Source organism: Scyliorhinus canicula, chromosome 5 (genome assembly GCF_902713615.1).
Source record: "Scyliorhinus canicula chromosome 5, sScyCan1.1, whole genome shotgun sequence".
NCBI lineage: Eukaryota > Metazoa > Chordata > Chondrichthyes > Carcharhiniformes > Scyliorhinidae > Scyliorhinus > Scyliorhinus canicula.
In genome coordinates this window covers 133,600,205-133,621,634 of record NC_052150.1, presented here as the reverse complement: position 1 = coordinate 133,621,634, position 21,430 = coordinate 133,600,205, and the positions used below count along the sequence as shown (strand labels likewise).

General features: G+C 46.6%; 1 protein-coding gene across 1 annotated transcript in view; it reads right to left on the bottom strand.

Annotated features, from left to right (window-relative positions):
- The window catches only part of LOC119965683 (ATP-binding cassette sub-family A member 13-like), a 398,370-nt gene that overhangs the window by 37,006 nt on the left and 339,934 nt on the right, over positions 1-21,430 (bottom strand). Inside the window, exons 47-52 of the mRNA XM_038796446.1 lie at positions 19,675-19,783; positions 17,569-17,623; positions 11,438-11,615; positions 9,509-9,624; positions 5,812-5,968; positions 1,916-2,169 (exon numbers count right to left, since the gene is read on the bottom strand). Coding sequence (XP_038652374.1) covers positions 1,916-2,169; positions 5,812-5,968; positions 9,509-9,624; positions 11,438-11,615; positions 17,569-17,623; positions 19,675-19,783 — 869 coding nt within the window. The remainder of the gene's footprint in view (positions 1-1,915; positions 2,170-5,811; positions 5,969-9,508; positions 9,625-11,437; positions 11,616-17,568; positions 17,624-19,674; positions 19,784-21,430) is intronic.

The window sequence follows — 21,430 nt, the reverse complement described above, 5'->3', positions numbered from 1 at the left end:
GGTGTACCACGAAGGAGCAGCGCCTTACTGTATCGGGTGGATGACGCTCTCTGTGCTCCCGGAGTCAAGAAAGCATGATGTTTTGTGCCCATCGATCTTTACCGTCGTCGACGCGGTTGCGAGGTTGTGCGGCCGGGACTGGTCGATAGTGATGGAGGCAGCTGTAGCTGGTGTTGGTAGGACCCATGCTGGTCGGCGGCGGTTGCAGGTGATGAGCGGCCCGATGAGGTGCCCGACGAGCAGGGGTCCTGAGGCGAGGAAGATGGCAGCGCCCACGGGGCAGGTGGCGTTAAAGATGGCGGCGCCCACGGGCTGCACGAGGCCCGATGGGGGAAGATGGTGCCGCCCACTTCCTGGGGTGAGGAAGATGGCGGCGCCAACGGGCCGCACGTGTTCTGAGGCGAGGAAGATGGCGGCGCCCACAGTCCGCACGTGGGTTGCGGTGACGTAAATGGCGGCGTCCACGGGTCGCTCGTGGGGGTGCAGGAACAATGGGCCTGGTCACAGCGGCGATCGACCGGGCCTGGTACACAGCAACAAAATGTCCTTTCTTCCCGCAGGCCTTGCAGAGTGCGCTGCCGGGGGTGCTTTGTCTGCCCGCAGAAATAGCACTTGGGTCCCCCGGGGTTGGCTGGCTGTCGCGCGGCGCAGGCTTGGGATTTGCTGGGGGCAGTCGCTGGTGGGGTGAACAATGGGGCAGTCGCTAGTGGGGTCCACGATGTCCAGGAGTGGGGCGCCATGTGGTCGGGGGCATACGCTTGCACATTATGGGAGGGGACCGTTAGTGAAGTCGCGAGTTTCTTGGTCGCTGCGAGGTCAAGGGTAGCCCCTTCCAAGAGGCGCTGGCGGATGTACGCCGACCCTATTCCTGTAACGAAAGCGTCCCTGATTAGGAGTTCCGATGTTCAATGGCCAAAACTGCCTGTCAATCGCAGTCCCACGCCAGGGAGTGCAGGGCACTCCAGAAATCTTCCAATGACTCACTGGGGAGTTGATGCCACAGGGACAGGAGGTGCCTGGCATAGAGTTTGTTGGTCTGATGGGTATAGTTCTCTTTCAGAAGCGCCATGGCCTCAGTGTAGGTGGGCGTGTCCCGGATGAGGGGAAAGATATCAGAGCTCAGCCGTGTATACAGGATCTGGAGTTTCTGTGCTTCTGTGGGTTGTTCCGTCGCAGATCCGATATAGGCTTCAAAGCAAGCTAGCCAGTGGGCGAAGGCCGACGTGGCGTTGTCTATTTGAGGGTGCAGCTGCAGCCGATCTGGCTTGATGTGGAGGTCCATCGTTGTAAAATCTCTGCTTAATAAATTGATGCACTATCAATTACGACGAGACGAGAGTAGAGAGTAATCGTGGCTTTAATAAGCAGAGATGTGTAGCCTCCTGCAGCTGCTGCCGAAATGGCTGCAGCTCAGTGAGCACACACATTTATACTCTGCCTACTGGGCGGAGCCAACAGGCAGGGATCTATCCCCGTACCTGTAGTACAGGAGGCTTACCGTATTACATCTCACGTATGTGATATATACAAAGAGTGGTGACTACCACAGACATTAACGGCGTTCAGAAGGCATCTCACCAAATACATGGATAGGATGGGTATATGGAATATGGCACAAGGAAATGCTGAGGATTTTAGCCAAGGGTGGTATCAGGACAAGTACAGGCTTGGAGGGCCGAAGGGCCTGTTCCTATGCTGTTTTGTTCTTTGTTTGTTGTTCTAAATGAACAGAATAATGGCCACAAAAGAGTAGGCTCAATAGGGTAGTTGGTCTGATACAGGAGCAAGCCTAATAAAACAAATGTCAAACTTAATTCTGAATATTCTTATCCCTTAGGTTTGTTGCTTGCAGGTTTTTATATATTTTTTTACAGTGTCTTGCTAAAAAATGATAGGACTAAAAGAATCATCTTACCCAAGCTTGTGGAGCAACTTTCCTTGGAACAGGAGACGAACTGACATAAAGAGGCATCCCTCAAGAGTTATCGCCACAAAGACCCAGCCAAGGAATTGCATCTCAAATGGACTCACATAGGAGTCAACACCAAAACCCTGGGTGAGGTCAAATTTCAACTGATTGTAGGATAGTTCTATTAACCCAAAGGACAGGCAGAACTGTGGGAAAATGATGAAGACCCAGCGAAGTACACTGTAAACTTTCAATAATTGCTAAAGGAGAGGGAAAGGAAACAGACATTTGGTTTAGAATTAAAATGCTTGTGTTGACAACATATTCATTAGTTAGCCTCTTGCCAAACTTATTTGAATAATAGTCACTTACCCATCAGCATCCCCATCTCAATTCTTTTTATACGAATTGCTTACTTTCGTTAAATCTATATGTCCTTAGAGTTTAATACTCTGCTCTATGCTAAGTTGATTTAATGGCTGGACGCTCTAAGACAATTAGGTTGATAATCCAGAAGGATGGAATCAGAAAAATGTGAAAACATTCTTCACCTTAACCCATCTTGTATGTTATGTTCTTCATGTCATATTTCCCTGTTATTAATGAGCTTAATGGAAGATATTTAATTGAGTTATTAGACTGATAATGTTTGCTTATGCTCATTTTTACTTATATTATTGTGCTGCCCTTGGACTATTCTAGGTTTGTCCCATTCCACTCTGAGGGTGTGATTTGCCGACTGCATCCCGCTGGAATGGGAGTGGGATGCGGCCAGTAGATACCAGGAGAGGCCTCACCTGGGATTCCCGACGGCTATTACACCTCCCGCGAGATGTCGCGAGCAGGTTCTTGCCAACAATGGGTGGGACCCAGTCTCGCAGGATAAAGTGGGTTTAGAATCTTGGCAGATCTAACTGGCTCCCGCATCTATCGGCTTTGCCAATGAGACGCCAGGCGCCGATTAGTGCTCATCCCCACAAATGGGGACCAGGCAAAACGGCACCTGGAGGTGTACCAGACCATTGTTGGGTGGTCAAGGACAGGGCAGGGTGACATCCTAGCTCTTCCCTTGGCACCTGGGCACATTGTCACTACCAGGCTGGCACCTTAGCATTGACACCCTGGCTGGCACTGCCAGGGTGGCAGCCCCAAGGTTCACGGCCTGCAGGAGGCCATCCCCATGAAAGGAGAGATGAGGGGGAGTATAAAGGCTGGGGGTGTGAGGGCGGTATGAAGGGGCCTCCAGAAGTAGAGGGAGGGGAAAGATAGGGGTTCTGAAAAGGGGTTGGCCGAAAGGGGGCATTGAAAGGCCTCAAAAGGGGGGCCTTGAGCAATCCCATAACGGGCATCCTCACACGGTGGTGTGGGGTAATGTTCCATGTCTGCAGGGGATGGCACTGCCTGTGGGTGGGAGTGTTTGGACTCTCGTGCTCACATTAAGACTCAACCATCTTTTCAAAATGGTGGTCAAATCTCTTGAGGAGCAGGTCTGGCTGGTGTGTTCAGCTCCCTAGTGATGAAAAAGTCATAAGCGTGGGCTGGACTGGGAAAAACATCCCCAATATCCAAAGAAAAGACTAAGGGCGTGATCTACCTGCTGCGTCGCGCTCAATCGGGAGTGCAAAGGCCGGGGGAAGAATTATGTGGGCTACGTCAGCAACCAGTTCACCTCGTGAGATTTACACCGACCTTGCGAGGCGGCATATTCAGGATCCCGCCCATAATGGGTGTGACCAAGCCTCAAGCGCCTAAGTAGGTTTTAAACCTACTTAGGCGTACTCAGCCGGGATCTATAGGGCGCCTAGCACCTAACCGCCTCCCCATGGTTCTCCCCAGCCAGGTGCAGTTCAGGTGTGGACCAGGTGGAACGGAACCCGGGGATCTCCCGGGCCATCAGAGGCCCCTGGGTGGTCAGGGACAGGGCAGGGACAGCCTTCACGCTTCCCGGGATATACCCAAGTCCTGCGAGCCGTTGGAATCGGAACTCCGTCCAAAAGGGGCATGACCAAATGGCGCTCGCTAAAGTAGGTCTTAAATCAACTTAAGGCCTAACTACCTGGAATCTACTGGCCTCCCTCGATCTACTGGCCTTCTCAGGGAGGCTATAGCCGGGCACTGACCAGTACTGGCCCACAAGCATGTGGTCCAGATAGAATGGCACCTGGGAGTCTCCCGGGCCATCAAAGGCTCCAGCGTGGTAAGGGACAGGGCACGTTGGCCCCATGGCCCTCGCCCTTGAATGCGGGAATCTCGACACTTCCACCCTGGCATTATCAAGGTGCCTGAGTGGCACTACCAAGCCAGCAGGAGCACTGCTAGGCTCCCCAGGTGCCAGGGTAGCACTGCTAAGGGCAGGGCCTGAGAACGACCATGCCCTTGAAAGGAGAGTGGAGAGGGGATGCGGTGTGGGGGTGGTGCAGGGTGGGTATGAAGCAGCCTCTGGAAGGTTGGGGAGGGTGGTGTGGGGGTTGTGGAAGGGGGGGGGGGGGAAGGGGGTGTGGGAAGGCCTGAAAAGGAGGGTCTCTCAATGAACCCATAACGGGGTGTTATCATTTGTGGGGTTGTAGGGTAATGCCCATGTGTGTGGGGGTTTACATTGCCTGTGAGTGGGGGGTGTGGGGGATCCGCAAGCTCACTTAATGATCGCAGAACTCTTTCAAAATGGCGGCCCCATCTCTGAGGAGCCAGTTTGGCCAGTGAGTTCAGTGATGAAAATAATTCTCTGGGTGTAATTTAACTAAAAGGAAACAAAGCCCCATAGCTAGCATGTTTAGCCATGTGTTTCACGGTGCTTGCAGTTAAATAAGTACAACGTCACTCATGTTAAATAAGGGGCCTCAATGGGGCCTCAAGAGATCAGGGCGGTATTTTTAAATGGCGTCCGATCTCTGAGACACCCGACGTCGCCCCGCCCCACTCCAATGTGCTTTTGGAGGAGGTCCCTGCCACCCTGGCACCAATACCCACGCATGGCTCCCCAGCCCAATCGCCACACAAAAGATGCCACCTTGACAATGCCAACCTGGCAATGCCCCTGCCAACTGGCAGTGTGACCTGGGTACATTGGTAGTACCACAATGGCACCCAAGTGGCTCTGCCAGAGTGACAGGCTGGCAGTGCAAGGGTAGCTCCAGCAGTACAGGTACCACCCTGTCCAAAGGGCATGCAGCTGGGGGCCTCCGATCCCCTGAGTGTCATTCCGTCTGGTCCCCATTTGTGGGGACGAGTGCTGAACGGCACTCGCCCGAGCTGTCCGAACCAAAGGGGATAGATTCCAACACCTCGGGTACCTCAGGAATCTGCACATTAAAGTGAAACTAGCTGTCTCACTCAAATATACAGGTTTGCTAAAAAGTGATCACACCTATTCACTTTGCAACGTCTCGTGAGATCGTGTTGGATCTCTCGAGGTGTTGTGAGCCAAGTAGATCCCGGGAGCGGGGTCTCCCAGATTTTAGCAGCCACGCTGAGCCAATTTTCAGGCATAGTGTGGCCATTGGATTGTGCCCTAAGTGCGTGCTTGACCGGAGAGAAACTCCCCAAGGTCCAAAATAGTGACTAGGTGCGGTGAGAAAACAGTGGGAACTGCCGACAAAACCGACAGGAAACTCCCAGCAAAACCCACCAAAGTGGCACTTAGAATCACGCCCTGAATTTCAAAACGTTTCATAATTTTCTTTTTCTATTCTTCTTATAAACAATTCTGATGCCTTACTAGGCAGTGGCATCACAATCAAGTACGAAGATCAAGGCTTCATGATGTGAACTGGTATTGTTAGCGATTAAGTTGAAATGTGAAGAATTTCTAACTTCGGTTCTTCGTAAGAATTGTTAAATTCAATTCAGCCGAACATAAATTTGCCAATAACATACAATTTAGGGATGATTTTGGGGTTACTTACGCTTTGGTTGGATAATAGTGCCAGAAAACGAGGAAGATAGGCTGCAAGAATAGTGCAGAGACCCAGCACTAAGTTAATTGCGACATATGTGATAAACGCTGCATCTGCACTGGAGAAGAACCCCGACAGGAGATACATCCAGGGTAGTGTGGCAAATCTGAAAGATAGGTGGAAAAACAAGGCAGATGAGCAAGCAGACAAAACAATATAAATCCAACTTTTTGCAATTGCATATTAATCAAATTACTATTCATAGATCATTTATACTTTGGTCCTCTTGGAAATCCTTTTAACTTTTTATCTCTTTCTGCCAAATTTACCTCTGAGGTTGAGTACCAAAATCACATGGGCTCTGAAAAACCACAGGGTGGTAGATCTCGATGTATGTGGTGAAATGTACCAGCACATACATCCACTATTCATCCCACTAAAGAGACTGGAACGTCTTGCTGAAAGGTCCTGGGCTAGGGTTGGCTTGTAGAGTGAGGACGCAAGGTAACCTCAGCAGAAAAAATTTACAAAGGAAGGCACATTAAAACTTCAAAAGAGGAAACTGGCTGTCCAAATTATTGGCATTTATGTAGGCCCCGATTCTGGCCCCTGGTTGTCCTGTGTGCCATTCCAGATTTGTCGCCTTTCTCCTGTCAAAGTGAGGAAAATCAATGTGATTGGCTCCCGTAATAATGTATCCCTTCCCAAGGGACAAACTAGGGCTCCGCTCCTGTTACAGTCTGCCTGGGCGTGAGCCTGGCTTACAAAATAGGTCTCTAATTTCAGTTTTCACTCGTGTCGATCAAGGCTGCATTCCTGAGTTTATTAAGTCCTCTTAGTTAATTCTTTTCTTATCTTGACCAGAGGAATTTATTGTAGAGTTACAGCTGGGACCTGTGCAAAGAATTGCAAGAGACCAATGAGGTACTGCCAGAACGCAATGATAAATTAGCAAAAATGGTGTTGAACAATTCATTTGTCACATAACAGTTTGCTTTTTACAGCAAAATCTGCTGAGCTGTCAACTGATTACTTTTTTGTTGGTTATGATTTCTTTACAAATATCATTCGACTTACAGAAAATTCAAACGGGCAGGATTTGCTGTTGGTTGCGAATTTTAAAAAAGTAAAATTATTCTACCTGAATAATAGCAGTGTCTGAGAAAGCAACTGATTTTGTGCAATCTCCAAGAGTTTACAGAAAGAAAGAACACCGGGTGAAATTCTCCGTCTCGTGCCACGGTAAGCGGAGTTCCCAGTGAGGCAGAGAATCCAGTGGTGGTGGAGAAAACAGGATTGATGCTGGGCGCCGAACCATTTCTGATGCTCTGGCCCCCAACTGGAGCCGGGAACTAGGCTTCTGCCCCGCACCAGCTTAGCAGGCCGGGCACCATATTTTCCAAGCTAAATTGAATGCTTAAAGGCTAAATTTAATGCAGTTTTACAAGGCCCACAGTTGGATTCTAGCTTCAACCTTAATCCAGGGCAGGATGAAATGTCAGGGTTGAAATAAAATTAAAATAGGTGCCCAGGAACTGAGGTTTGTGTTTGAATGTGCTGGCTAGACATTCTTTGTAGCATTTCTCCAGCACAATATTTTTTTTAAGCAGGTCTGCAGCTCCCTGAGATAGATCCATATTGGCTATTTCTCTGAGGGAACGCGTTAGAAGCACTAGCCTGCACCCTCTCTACACCCACCCTCTTCGCACCCACCCCAGCAGCCTGGAGCCTTTTCCTGGGTGCGTTTCACACTGGCTGCCCGTTATTTGGCCAGCCAGCATGAAATTTTGCTGATCACAGCCAGAAGCACGTTTCACACCCACTTCCGAGCCCGGCAAGCGCGTGCACCTGACAGGTGAAAAATCCAGGCCGAGATGGTGCAACCAGCCTCGTTCCTGAATGGCAGTTTGTCCTTCTTAAATGGCTGCTGTACTGAATAATATTGGTGAATTTAAATGCCGTTATGGTCTTCTCCCTGCTGCAACTGGGGTGTTGTAACCATGACTAAAAACTAAGTAAGCATCTTGCTTGCTGGATCATTTAGATCTTTTTTTTCTTTATCAGTAACTTTGATGGGGGTAATTTTCAGCCCATGATCGGCATCAGAGAGAGCAACTACACGGCCGGAAAATCCAAGGAGAATCGGGAAATGCGATTCTCTTCGGAGTGATTGCATTTCCCGATTTTCAGGGAGTGGGGGGGGGAAGGAACATCTGGCCAGTGCCCAGGTTGGCAAATTTGTGGTGGGGAAGGGCTGGGAAAGCCCTCAATACCTCCGTGGTGGTGGCTAGGGGCTGTTCAGTTTCAGTTCTGGGGCGAAATTCTCCGACCCCCGCAGGGTTGGAGAATCGCCCGGGACCGGCGAAAGTCCCGCCCCCGCCGTGGCCAGAATTCTCCGCCACCCAGGAATTGGCGACGATTCTCCAGCCCGCGATGGGCCAAAGTCCCGCCACTGAGAGGCCTCTCCCGCCGCCGTGGTTTAAACCACCTCTGGTGGCGGCGGGATTGGTGGCGCAAGCGGGCCCCCAGGGTCCTGGGGGGGCGCGGGACGATCGGACCTGGGGGGGTGCCCCCACGGTGGCCTGGCCCGCGAATGGGGCCCACCGATCGGCGGGCAGGCCAGTGCCGTGGGGGCACTCTTTTTCTTCCTCCGCCGCTACGTCCTCCACCATGGCGGAGGCAGAAGAGAACCTGCGAAGGCCTTTCAGCCAGCCCCGACGCCGGCCGGCGGGCGTCTAAGGCCATTGGCGCCGGTTTTTGCGCCAGTCGGCGTGGCGCCAACCACTCCGGTGCGGGCCTAGCCCCCAAAGGTGCGGAGAATTCCGCACCTTTGGGGAGGCCTGACGTCGGAGTGGTTGGCGCCACTCCGCTAGGCCGGGACCCTCCACCCCGCCGAGTAGGGGACAATCCCGGCCCTGATCAGAGCATCCTTTAAAAATGGCTCTCCAATCCCTTTGGAGCCGCATGCCAGCTCTATCCATGTTCCCCCTCCCCCCTCCCACCTCTTAGAGGACAGCGCAAATCACACCCACTCTTTTTTTCTTGAAAGGGCCTCGAAGATCTGTAGAGAAAACTGATTTGAGCGACTGGAGAGACACACGCCAGTTTTCAATCTGAGCCGGACACGTGGCCAAATTCTGGTCAGATTCTGCCCATAATTACAGTTGAGCTAATAGTTTATCAATAGTCTTGTTACTCCTGTCCTTTCTTTTAATCATCTTGCAGAAAGCTATAGTTATGGTGATTCTACTGCTCGTTTGTGTTATCCAGCAAGCCACTAATTGTGTGATGCATGTTAATGTCATAGAGTCAGAGAATCATGCAGCACATATTATATTATATGCTACATATTATATTATATTAGCTCCATATATTATGCTCCAGCACTTGGCATGTTGCAGAAAACATTTTATTTGTTTTTTTTCTCTCTACCCCTCCTGAATACAGGGGCTTTGAATTTCTGTTGAACAAAACAGCCTCCTCACTTCTGGCAGTTTTAGTGGGGAGGAAGTAGAAAGTCTCTTCCAGCCTTTAAACATGGAGGCCATTTGTAATGTGCTTAGCCTATCTTAGCTGAGATCAAATCACTCAGCAAAGATCAGGGATTAAATCTGGAATCTTGTTGGTATATATAGCTCAATGCCACACTATGAAGTTCCCATTTATTTTTCACAGTTTGATGAGGTGCCACTCTCTCAGTTCTTACCCAAATAAGATCAGCAGCAGTGCTGTAGCTCCTAGATTCTGATTATAAGTGAATGCTGAAAACTGGAAAGCAGCAAAGACACAAATGCACAAAACTACTGGGATCAGATAATAGACCTAGAGATAGGGATAAAAACAAAGATTAATTGATGAGAGAAAAAAAAACTGTCCAGCATTTTCACAGGTCAGGAATATAGTTATTAGATGGTTCAATTTATTTCACTCCCTCATTTAAGCTCAAACAAACCATATATAATTTTGCTATCCTGTCCAACCCTAAACTATGCTTTAACGTATACATAATGACGTTTAGTGATCTCCCCTACTTTAAACCTCTGGCTCTAATGCACTCTTACTAGCTTTGTCACCTCACGATTTCCATGGCAGCTTCCCAGGCTGTTTAGCACAGGGCTAAATCGCTGGCTTTAAAGCAGACCAAGGAAGGCCAGCAGCACGGTTCAATTCCCGTAACAGCCTCCCCAAACAGGCGCCGGAATGTGGCGACTAGGGGCTTTTCACAGTAACTTAATTTGAAGCCTACTTATGACAATAAGCGATTTTCATTTCATTTCATTGTATTTCAGTAAACCTCAATTTGTTCCAAACTCTGCTGTAACCATCTAATTCCGAATTCCATTCCAAAATTGTCCGCAATCCCAATCCTCACTGACGTCTCCCTATTTCCCAGCATATACCGTTCTGTTCTCACTCTCCTCTAAGGGCCAGTTTCACCCTCCTGTGTAATATTCCCTCCTGCTTATCTGATTTAACATTCTGCATATATCTCCTTCCTTTGCTTCATCATTAATAACGGTGACTTCAGCCACCCACATTCTAGTCCTCTCCAAATTCTCTCCACATAACTCTCTATTTTAGTAATCTCGTCAAGATCCATTTTTCTAACAAGCTTTCGACCTGCAGTGTTAATCACACCTTTCCTAGCTAGGCTATTTGTCAAGCCTCTTGGACTACCTTTTCCATTAAAGACACTATATAAACACAAGTTTAAAGGAAATGAGCAAACCTTACCTATTGTATCTTTGGTACCCCCCCCCCCCCCCCCCCCACCCCCTGCCCCACCATGTAGATTTCTGATGCTCTCCCAGCTCCTTTCCATCTCTTCCCATTTTATTTGTGTCACCACCACCTCACTGCCCATCACCCACCATCCCACCACCTCCACACGGCACCCAGCAGCTCTTCACTAGTTCTACACGTCACCATATTGTCCTGGTATTTGCAATATCTGATGAGACTGTGCTAGAATTTTATGTATATTAGCTTTATCTAGCAAGGTCATCCAACTGTACAGAGGTGTTTGCACTGCTAAGAGAGCATTGCATACAGTTTGTCAGCTCTGTGAGATTGTAGGAATATACTGGGGATTTTCAACAGTCCTAGTCAAGGCACCTGCTTCAGACACCCATGCTCATGGTCCCATTTGTGGCTCAGCATCCTATCTCTTAGAAATATAATGCTTTGTAAATAGAGCATCTCAGCTCAGGAAACTGGTTTCATTTCAACCTACAACAGGGCAATTTCTTGTGAAGTAAACACAAACCATTATTAAAGTAAAGTCACCATAGTCCCAGCTGACTAAAGGCTACTTTCCCATTTGAGGGGGAGAGCTGATTGGTGGTGATTTGACTTGAGGATCACCACACCTTAGGCGAGGGGCAAGATTGAGAAGGAGGGGCCTTCATGAATAACCTCAGCCGGTACAGGAATTGAACTCACACTGCTGTCCTTACTCTGTATCACGAACCAGCTGTCTCACCAAGTGATCTAAACCGACCCTACTATGAGTAGGGAAGCATTCTGAGGAAATTTCTTGCAGATTACTGAGTCAAGAAGAATATTTGAACATAAACAGTAATGAAAGAAAGAGTGATGGTTAACATAGATCAAGAAAAGCTTCATATATCCGTACCATATCATACAAGAAGTTTGTGATCCAGTATACTCTGCAGCCTAGACCGGAGATGTGTTGTAATCTTTTCTGCCCAGTAACTCTGTCTTGTACAATGTATCCACCAATACTTGCTGTTAGGACAGAAAATCCCAGAAGAATGCAGAATGCCACTCCACATTGACGAAGATTCTCCATTCTTGAGAAAAAAAGGTAGCATGAAACCGATTCACAATGTTATACACAATATTATTTAAACTAGCTTTATGTATGTCAATTTACTTCAAATTAATAAATATCAATAAATCAAATAACTGAGTCGGAGCTTCTGGTGAATATGGTAAAGTAGCATAGTGATTGTTCGAATAATCCAGAGACCTGGACTAATTATCTTAAGGTATGAGTCGAAATCCCAATATGGCAGCTGTGGAATTTAAATTTAATTAAAATAAATTTGGAGTAAATAGCTAGTGTTAGTAATTGTGTTTCATGACACTGCCAGTTTGTTGTAAAAACTCAACTGGTTTGAAACAAATCTTTGAGGGAAGGGAGTAAAATAAGCATGAGTAGGCCCTTCGAGCCAGCTCCATCATTCAATAAGTTCTGGGGGGCGATTCTCAATATGGACCCCAAATGTTCGCGCCGTTGTGAACGCCGTTGCATTTCACGGCGGCATGAACGGGCCCTGGCATGACCGATTCTGGCAGGGGCCAGCACGGTGCTGGAGTGGTTCACGCCGTGCTGCGCTGCGCCAATCCGTGCATGCGCAGTTGGCCCGCGCCAACCTGCGCATGTGTGGGGGACTTCTTAAGCGCGTCGGCCCCGACCAACATGGCGTCGGTGTTCAGGGGCCGGCTGAGCCAAAAAATAGGCCGGGGGGGAGAGGCCGGCCCGCCGATCGGTGGGCCCCGATCACAGGCCAGGCCCCATCGGAGCCCCCCCCCCCCCCCCCAGTGAAGGAGCCCCCCTCCTCCCCCTCCCCCCCCCCCCCCACAGGCCGCCCCGCGACCGTTCCCAAAGCGTTACCGCTGGCAGCGACCAGGGGTGAACAGCGCCGGCGAGACTCTGTGAAAAGCCCCTAGTCACAACACTCTGGCGCCTGTTCGGGTACACAGTGGGAGAATTCAGAATGTCCAAATTACCTAACAGCATGTCTTTCAGGACTTGTGGGAGGAAACTGGAGCGTCAGGAGAAAACCCACGCAGACACGGGGAGAATGTGTAGACTCCGCACAGACAGTAACCCAAGCAACAGTACTAACCACTATGCTACTGTGCCAACCTTTGCACACCCTTTCACATTAAAGAAATTCTGCTTGGCTACATTCCTACCAAAGTGGATAACTTCATACTTCCTTACATTCTTTCTGGCATGTTCTTACCTGCGTACTTCACCTGTCCTCACAGCTTACCTTTCCACCTAATTTTGTATTTTCAGCAAACTTGGGTACATTCCAGTCAGTCCTCTCATATGAGTCATTGGTACAGATTCTGAATATCTGAGGTCCAAGTACTGATCTTTACCCCACTACGTATATACAACCAACCCAGAAATGAGCTGTTTATTCTTACTGTCTGTCATACCCATTAACTAATCCTCAGTTTATGCTAACACATTACCCACCATGAGTCCTAATTTGATGTAATAACCTCTTGTATGGTATCTTATCAAATGCTTTTTGAAAATCCAAATACAATATATCCACATGTTTACCCCTCATTCAGTTTGTTACAATCTCTAAAAATCTATTTGTCATGATTTCCCTTTTATAACTCCATGTTGACTTTGCCTAATTGTGTCTTGATTTTCTAACTGTATATCTTGCTATCCTGAATAATAAAATCTACTATTTTCCTGCTACTGATGTCAGGCTAATTGTCCCATGTATCCCCATTTCTCTCACCTTCCTTTCATGAATAGTAGGTTTGCCACCTTCCAAACCATGGTGCCTGTGCTAGAATCTACAGAATTCAAACCAACCAGTCAACGATCCCTATAGATCTTCTAAAACCTGAGGATGAAGGTCATTAAGTCCAAGGAATTTGTCAACTTTTGGTCCCATTTATTTTTCCAGCGCCACATCTTTGCGAATACTAATTTATTTAATTTCTTCATTATAATTGACTCTTGGTTCCCCATTTTTTTCCTGAATGTTTTTGTGACTTCTACCAAGAGGACAGACAAAGGGTGCTATTCTCCAGAACCATGACTAAGTGCTCCCGCCAGAGAGATTCCCATTGGTGCAAGGAGCAACCCCGACGTGCCATTGCCATGGCACTTGGAAAATACTTTTCACTGAATCACCTCTTCAGTGCAATCACATGGCACACCGGGATCCAAGCTGCAACTGAGAGGGGCAGGATCTAATCTCTCTGACAGGTCCTGCACTCTGAGATCAGAGTACCCTTCTTAAAGGGCGTTCTGATCTCAAAAAGCGGCTGCAGAACCCTCTACTCCCCGGGTCGCTGGTAAGGGCTCTCCCCCAGAAACTCCCCCGCCCCCCTCCAGCCACAAGGCAACACTTCCAGCTGCACTTTTCAGGAAGAACTTGAGAATAAAGATGCAGCCTTGTAAAAATAAACTATGGATTAGAAAAACAACTGCTCTCTTAAGTTAATACAGAGCTATCTAAATAAATAATCAGAATCTACCTTTTGAAATTGCCTTAACCTGTCAATCACAAAGCTTTTAGCAGACAATGGAGCATGCAATGAAATGTAAACAATGCCGATCAAAGCTTTCAGCCTTCGAGGCATACACACTTTAAAGGGCAATGATGTTGGGAAATCCACTTCAAAAGGTTTCCACCGCATTATAGGGATTACCTTTACCTTCATCTTACAGAATGTTTAGCTTGACCTACTGACAGACATTTCAAAGGATTTAGGCATACTGATGGGAACACTTTCTCTTTATTATGAGGGATCTGTATTTCTGAGATACTGAGTGACTGGTTAAATTGTGCAGGGGCACAGATGAGAACACTTTCATTTCACTATGACTGTCTGTTTAAAGAGTTTAAAGGCTGCAGATGTGAATAGCAGCCAGATGAGTCCTATCCCAGGAAAGAATCCCAATCTGAGCCCCACCAGCCCAGCACCAGCCCCCAGATCTCCACATCCCATAAAGAATCCCCTTCGGGCAGCATGGTGGCGCAGTGGGTTAGCACTGCGGCCTCACGGCGCCGAGGTCACAGGTTCGATCCCGGCTCTGGGTCACTGTCCGTGTGGAGTTTGCACATTCTCCCCGTGTCTGTGTGGGTTTCGCCCCCACAACCCAAAGATGTGCAGGGTAGGTGGATTGGCCACGTTAAATTGCCCCTTAATTGGAAAAAATGAATTGGGTACTCTAAATGTTTTGAAAAAAAAAGAATCCCCTTCGGTACCTTGGAGTCAATTGATGGGAGAGTACTTACCCTCTTGCCACCAGGTCCACGTTCTTCAATACTTGCCCCAAATCACACTAGCGGGACTCCCAGCTTGGGTGGGGGAAGCATCATGGTCTGGAAGTGACTCAGGCTTCTAGCCCGTTAATCACATTCAAATGAATGCTGATTAGCGCTTTGCTTGTTCCTGCTGCTTTGGGGCGGGAATCTCGTTACGGCCGACAAGGCGGCCCCGGAGATTCTCGACGGGTCTGACGCTCTTCGCAAATCCCAATTTTGGCCCAGCGTGCTATTCTGCGACCAATCATGAATCTCGATTCTAGCGGGTAGACCCAGTGGAATCCTGGCCACAATGTATCAATTTAATCCCTCCATCAGTTTTTCATTCTCCAGAATAGTTTCTCATGTCTTTGGCGCTAATGGGCCCACACTTACTTTCACTAATCTCTCTCGTTTTACATATCCATGGAAGATTTTAAAATCTTTTTATGTCTCTTGTTGGTGTATTCACAGATTCTGTTTTCTCTCTGTCAATTTTCAGTTAACCTTTGCTAAATTCTCAAGTTCTCTGAATCCTCAGGCTTACCAGTCCTTTTGGCAGCAAAGTAAACCACTTCACTTAAACTCATACAATCTTTAACTTCTGATAACCACAGTTGGGTGTTTTTTCCTGTGCTACTCTTATCCCTTACGAAGATGTATATTTGTTGCAAATCATAAATTATTTAAAATATTGCCATTGCTTATCTACCATCATATGTTTTAATATAGTTTTCCAAGTTATCTTAGCCAACTCATTCTTCAATCCTGTGTAATTTATTTGTGTCAGATTTATTTATTTGGGTCAGATTTAAGACCCAGGTTTTAGAGTTAACTAATTAATTTTGGAATTTAACATAAAACTTGTTCAGATGTCACTGTTCCCTGAAGGTCCATTTCCCTTCTCATTCCCCAATAGTAAATCCAAAATGGCCCGTTCTCTATATATTCAAGAAGGCAGCTCAAATTATCTTTCAAAAGGCAATTAAAGGCAGGCAAGGAATAATAATAATCGCTTATTGTCACAAATAGGCTTCAATGAAGTTACTGTGAAAAGCCACATTCCAGCACCTGTTCCAGTACACAGAGGGAGAATTCAGAATTCTCACAGCTGGTACGGGAATTGAACCCATGCTGCTGGCCTTGTTCTGCATTATAAGCCATCTGTCTAGCCCACTGAGCTAAATCAGTCTTTCCAACAATACCCACATTACAAGAATGAATAACAAAAATTATGCTCACAGGAAACATGTTGGAAATCATGGGCGGAATTCTCCGACCCCACGCAGGGTCGGAGAATCGGCCGGCGGCGGCGTTATTCCCGCTCCCGCCAGGTTTTGAATTTTCCGAACGGCCATAAACCGGCGTAGTTCAAATCCCGCAGGCAGCCTCAGAGAACAGCTGGCGCCGGCAGGATGTCATTTAATTTTTACTGTCAAGAAATCTACGGCCCGGATGGGCCGAAGTCCCGCCGACGTGGCCACGGGTCACGTCGGCGAAAATCACAGTAGGTTTAAAACGGCGTCAACCATTGATGATGGTTGACGCCGTTCATTTACCTACATCGAGTGCGGCGGGGGGGGGGGGGAGGAGGAGAGTACCGGCGTTTGTGTGGGGTGGGGGGGAGAGGAGGAGAGTACCGGCGTTTGTGTGGGGTGGGGGGGAGAGGAGGAGAGTACCGGCGTTTGTGTGTGGGGGGGGGGGGGGGGGGGGGGGGAGGAGAGTACCGGCCCTTAAAAGAGCCCAAAAGACCAAAAAAAGCGGGAGCCATCGAACGTGCAGCTCAGCTCCGCATCGCCGCAACCGGAAGACCCAGACGAAAATCTGACATTCATTCGGACATTTTTAGAAGTCGGGTTCGTAGGGCTGGGAATTCTCCGTACTCTACACACCTGACGTGTGAATGAAAATTAAAGATGGATGTCGAGAAAAGAGGCCTCTAGGCCGTCAACAGTAATGGTGGCTTTTTCTACCATATAGTGCAGGACTTTGATGAAAAGGATGGGCCGAGATCCATAACATACTACCGGCAGGAGGCATCTGATTTGCCCACCGCCATCAGTTCAGTGATTTGATATGGCAGATGCCTTTTTGAAAGGCCGCCCCAGTGCACAGTGAGCACACCAGGAAATAATCTTCATGTAAGTACACCCCCTGGCATTACCATAGTGTCAAAGTGAAGCCCCGGAATTATGCTCTCACCCCCCACACCCGGAGCACTGTGCTCACCTTGGAGCTAATCTGGGTACCTCGCCAGGTGCAGCCCTTCTGAGGCTAGTTGGTCCTCAAAATCATCATGCCCACCATGGATGCGTTTTTTGCCATGATAATGAGAAACTAATTTCTTACAATGAGGTTCCCAACATTTAAGGGTGGGAAACACTGCCCGACACTGATGGGGGAGGAGATGATCGCTTCCTTCTTTTATATCTGTATGAAACGTGACTTTGTCCGTCTCGTGATATTTTCCACTCTCATGGTCAAATCCCCCTGACCTGAAAGGGAGTGAAAATTCCAGGCCTAATTCTTAATTACTGAGACTACCATCATTAATAAATATTTCTATTTACGGGGATCGCACAGGACACCTGTGATACAAGCTCACAAAGTCAACACCTCACCTCAACTTATAAATATTAACACTCTGTGCTTAACGCATTGTACTGAGCAAATTTCCCTTTGTATATTTATCTACAGACTGCATTGTAGAATATGTAAAGTAACTTACATTTTTTCACCATCTGGAAGAACTCCTCGATAAGGATGGCTGTAGAGTGTAATTCCTAATAAAGAATATGTGTAAATATAATTCACATGTATCATTGAGACATACTTAATCAATTAAAACATTCTGATTAGAAGATGAATCGACAAATTGAAATAACAGGGTCAACACCATAGTCAAGTACTCAAGCAATGGGTTACAGTTTGAATCCATTGAGGGAATGTGCATTCGGCTGCTCAGTAATCTTCCCGAATATGTTTCAAAGCAGGAAAAGTGGAATCCGATCAATCTTTGCCTTCTCATCATAGAATACAGGGGAGGCAGTGGCGTAGTGGTATTGTCCCTGGGATTAGTAATCCAGAAACTCAGTGCAATGCTCGAGGGACCAGGGGTTCAAATCCCACCAGGGCAAATGGTGGAATTTGAATTCAATACAAATCTGTAATGAAACCATTGTTGATTGTTATAAAAAACCTATCTGGTTCACTAATGCCCTTTAGGGAAGGAAATCTATTGCCCTTGCTTGGTCCGGCCTACATGTGACCTGTGACCTGCAGTAATGTGGTTAACCTTTAAGTGCCCTCTGAAATGGCAGATCCCTTGAAAGAATTTGGGAAAAAAACGAAATGAACAAATTATCTTCAAAAACAAAAAGAATTATTATTGCTTCCTTGATTTTGTCCTCACCCTTCTTCTCTTTTCAGTATGAATGTCAGTTTTCACTGGCAAGTGAATGATGGAAGTTTGTGTTGTTGCTGTCATTGCTTTCATTGACTTATACATAGGGCAGGATTCTCCAGCCGAGGTCAATGGACATTTCCATGGCCCACGTCCCACCCATGGCGATCTTGCAGTGGGCGAGGCGGAAGAATCCAGCCAATAATTCCAGCAGGGATTGCAGTGCAAAGGTGTTGAAATGTTGAGGCCATTTTGGGGTTTTACTGGTATCCTAATGAACTAATTCAGCATGGGTCAGAGTCAGTAAGATAGACCGTAGACCTCCACCCATATCTCTGCTCTGCATTGTCAGCTCAACACTCCAAGGCAAAAAATTATTCTGTTGCAACAGCAAATGAAACAGTTTGACCACCAAGTTCGTTAAAGAGATGGACTAGAAGTTCAGAGTAACCAAATGGATCCAGGGTCCTGTATCAATTAATCTTTATGGTGATAGGCAATAAGCAGTAGGGCGTCAGCAAGGGTAACACATTACTGACCTCACCATTGATACAGACTGCCTTTTGTCAACAAAGAAGTTGAGCATTTTTTGCATTTAGCCACTTTTTGAAGACAATAAAGTTAAGGCAAACATTAAGGACGATGGAATGTGCAGCAAACCACACTTTTCCACTACTATATACATGCAGCGGCATTGCCAGTGGTGAACACTGCACATCAATCCCATCAAAGGATGAAGAAATAAATGCAGCTCCTTTCACATGTCTAGTCAAGGTCACCTAAAATTGGCAATTCAATGAGAAAAATTTAGCTAAAGAACTAGGCAGTAAAAAAAAATCTGTTTGTGTGGTTTATAAATGCTCACTTCTTGAGAAACATTAATCACACGTCAAATTCTTTAGGTAATTTCCTAACTGGACAAAAAAATAATCAAGTGATAAAATACTTACCAAGAGACAAAAAGGGATGCTACATAAGGCATCAGTCTGTGATTTGGGGAACTTAGAGGAACAGCAGTTTTGTGCATCCTCTCCTCCCTTCGACTGATCAATGATAGCTGTACCTTCAGCTGTTGAGAACCCATGCTCTTGAATTCCCTTACTAAACTGCTCTACCATTCCATCATCTTTTCCGGTACTTTAAGACCATTCAGAAAGCTCACCTCTTTGACAAGCTTTGAGTCACCCATTCTAATATCACCTCATTCAAATTGGCATTCAATCTTTTTTAATATGACTATGAATTTCGTTGGCACATTATTTTCTATGTTAAATTTGTTATATAAATCTAGGTTGTTGCAATACATAAAATGTACTTCATCAGGTAAGCTATTGTACTGTAGCAAAGGTTCATGGTGCCACCCTAGATACAATTGAGAATGTATATATTTTACCAACATTATTCCTTCAGATATGCTTTAATTTATCATACCGTATTGTGTCCAGTCAACGCCTGGTGGTAAGTTGGCCCAGAGGATGAAATTATTGAGCTGATTCAGGGAGGCTGGTTCTGAGTGATAGTGCAATTGGTTGTACCACACCTGTGAGTAAATGGTAAATATCAATAATAGTACTTTTCACAGATATGATTCTTATTATTTATAAGAAAGAATCAAATAGTTAATAATCATAAATAAAGAGATTTCCAATTACCTGGCCATGCACTACAAGATAGTTAGAACATAAGAACATAAGAACTAGGAGCAGGAGTAGGCCATCTGGCCCCTTGAGCCTGCTCTGCCATTCAGTGAGATCAAGGCTGATCTTTTGTGGACTCAGCTCCACTTTCCAGCCCTAACACCATAACCCTTAATCCCTTTATTCTTCAAAAAACTATCTCTCTTTACCTTAAAAACATTTAATGAAGGAGCCTAAACTGCTTCACAGGACAAGGAATTCCATAGATTCCATGGATTTGGGTGAAGAAATTCCTCCGAAGCTCAGTCCTAAATCGACTTCCCCTTATTTTGAGGCTATGCCCCCTAGTTCTGCTTTCACCCGCCAGTGGAAATAACCTGCCCGCATCTATCCTATCTATTCCCTTCATAATTTTATATGTTTCTATAAGATCCCCCCACATCCTTCTAAATTCCAATGAGTAAAGTCCCAGTCTACTCAACCTCTCCTCGTAATCCAACCCCTTCAGCTCTGGGATTAACCTAGTGAATCTTCTCTGCACACCCTCCAGCACCAGTACGTCCTTTCTCAGGTAAGGAGACCAAAACTGAACACAATACTCCAGGTGTGGCCTCACTAACACCTTATACAATTGCAGCATAACCTCCCTAGTCTTAAACTCCATCCCTCTAGCAATGAAGGACAAAATTCCATTTGCCTTCTTAATCACCTGTTGCAGCTGTAAACCAGCTTTTTGCGACTCATGCACGAGCACACCCAGGTCTCTCTGCACAGCAGCATGTTTTAATATTTTATCATTTAAATAATAATCCCTTTTGCTGTTATTCCTACCAAAATGGATAACCTCACATTTGTCAACATTGTATTCCATCTGCCAGACCACAGCCCATTCACTTAACCTATCCAAATCCCTCTGCAGACGTCCGGTATCCTCTGCACTTTTTGCTTTACCACTCATCTTAGTGTTGTCTGCAAACTTGGACACATTGCCCTTGGTCCCCAACTCCAAATCATCTATGTAAATTGTGAACAATTGTGGGCCCAACACTGATCCTGATAGCTACTGATTGCCTTCCAGAGAAAAACCCATTAATCCCCACTTTTTGCTTTCTATTAATTAACCAATCCTCTATCCATGCTACTACTTTACACTTAATGCCGTGCATCTTTATCTTATGCAGCAACCTTTTGTATGGCACCTTGTCAAAGCTTCCTGGAAATCCAGATATACCACATCCATTGGCTCCCCGTTATCTACCACGCTGGTAATATCCTCAAAAAATTCCACTAAATTAGTTAGGCACGACCTGTCCTTTATGAACCCATGCTGCGTCTGCCCAATGGGACAATTTCCATCCAGATGCCTCGCTATTTCTTTCCTTGATGATAGATTCCAGCATCTTCCCTACTACCGAAGTTAAGCTCACTGGCCTATAATTACCCGCTTTCTGCCTACCTCCTTTTTTAAACAGTGGTGGCATGTTTGCTAATTTCCAATCCACCGGGTTGACCCCAGAGTCTAGTGAATTTTGGTAAATTATCACTAGTGT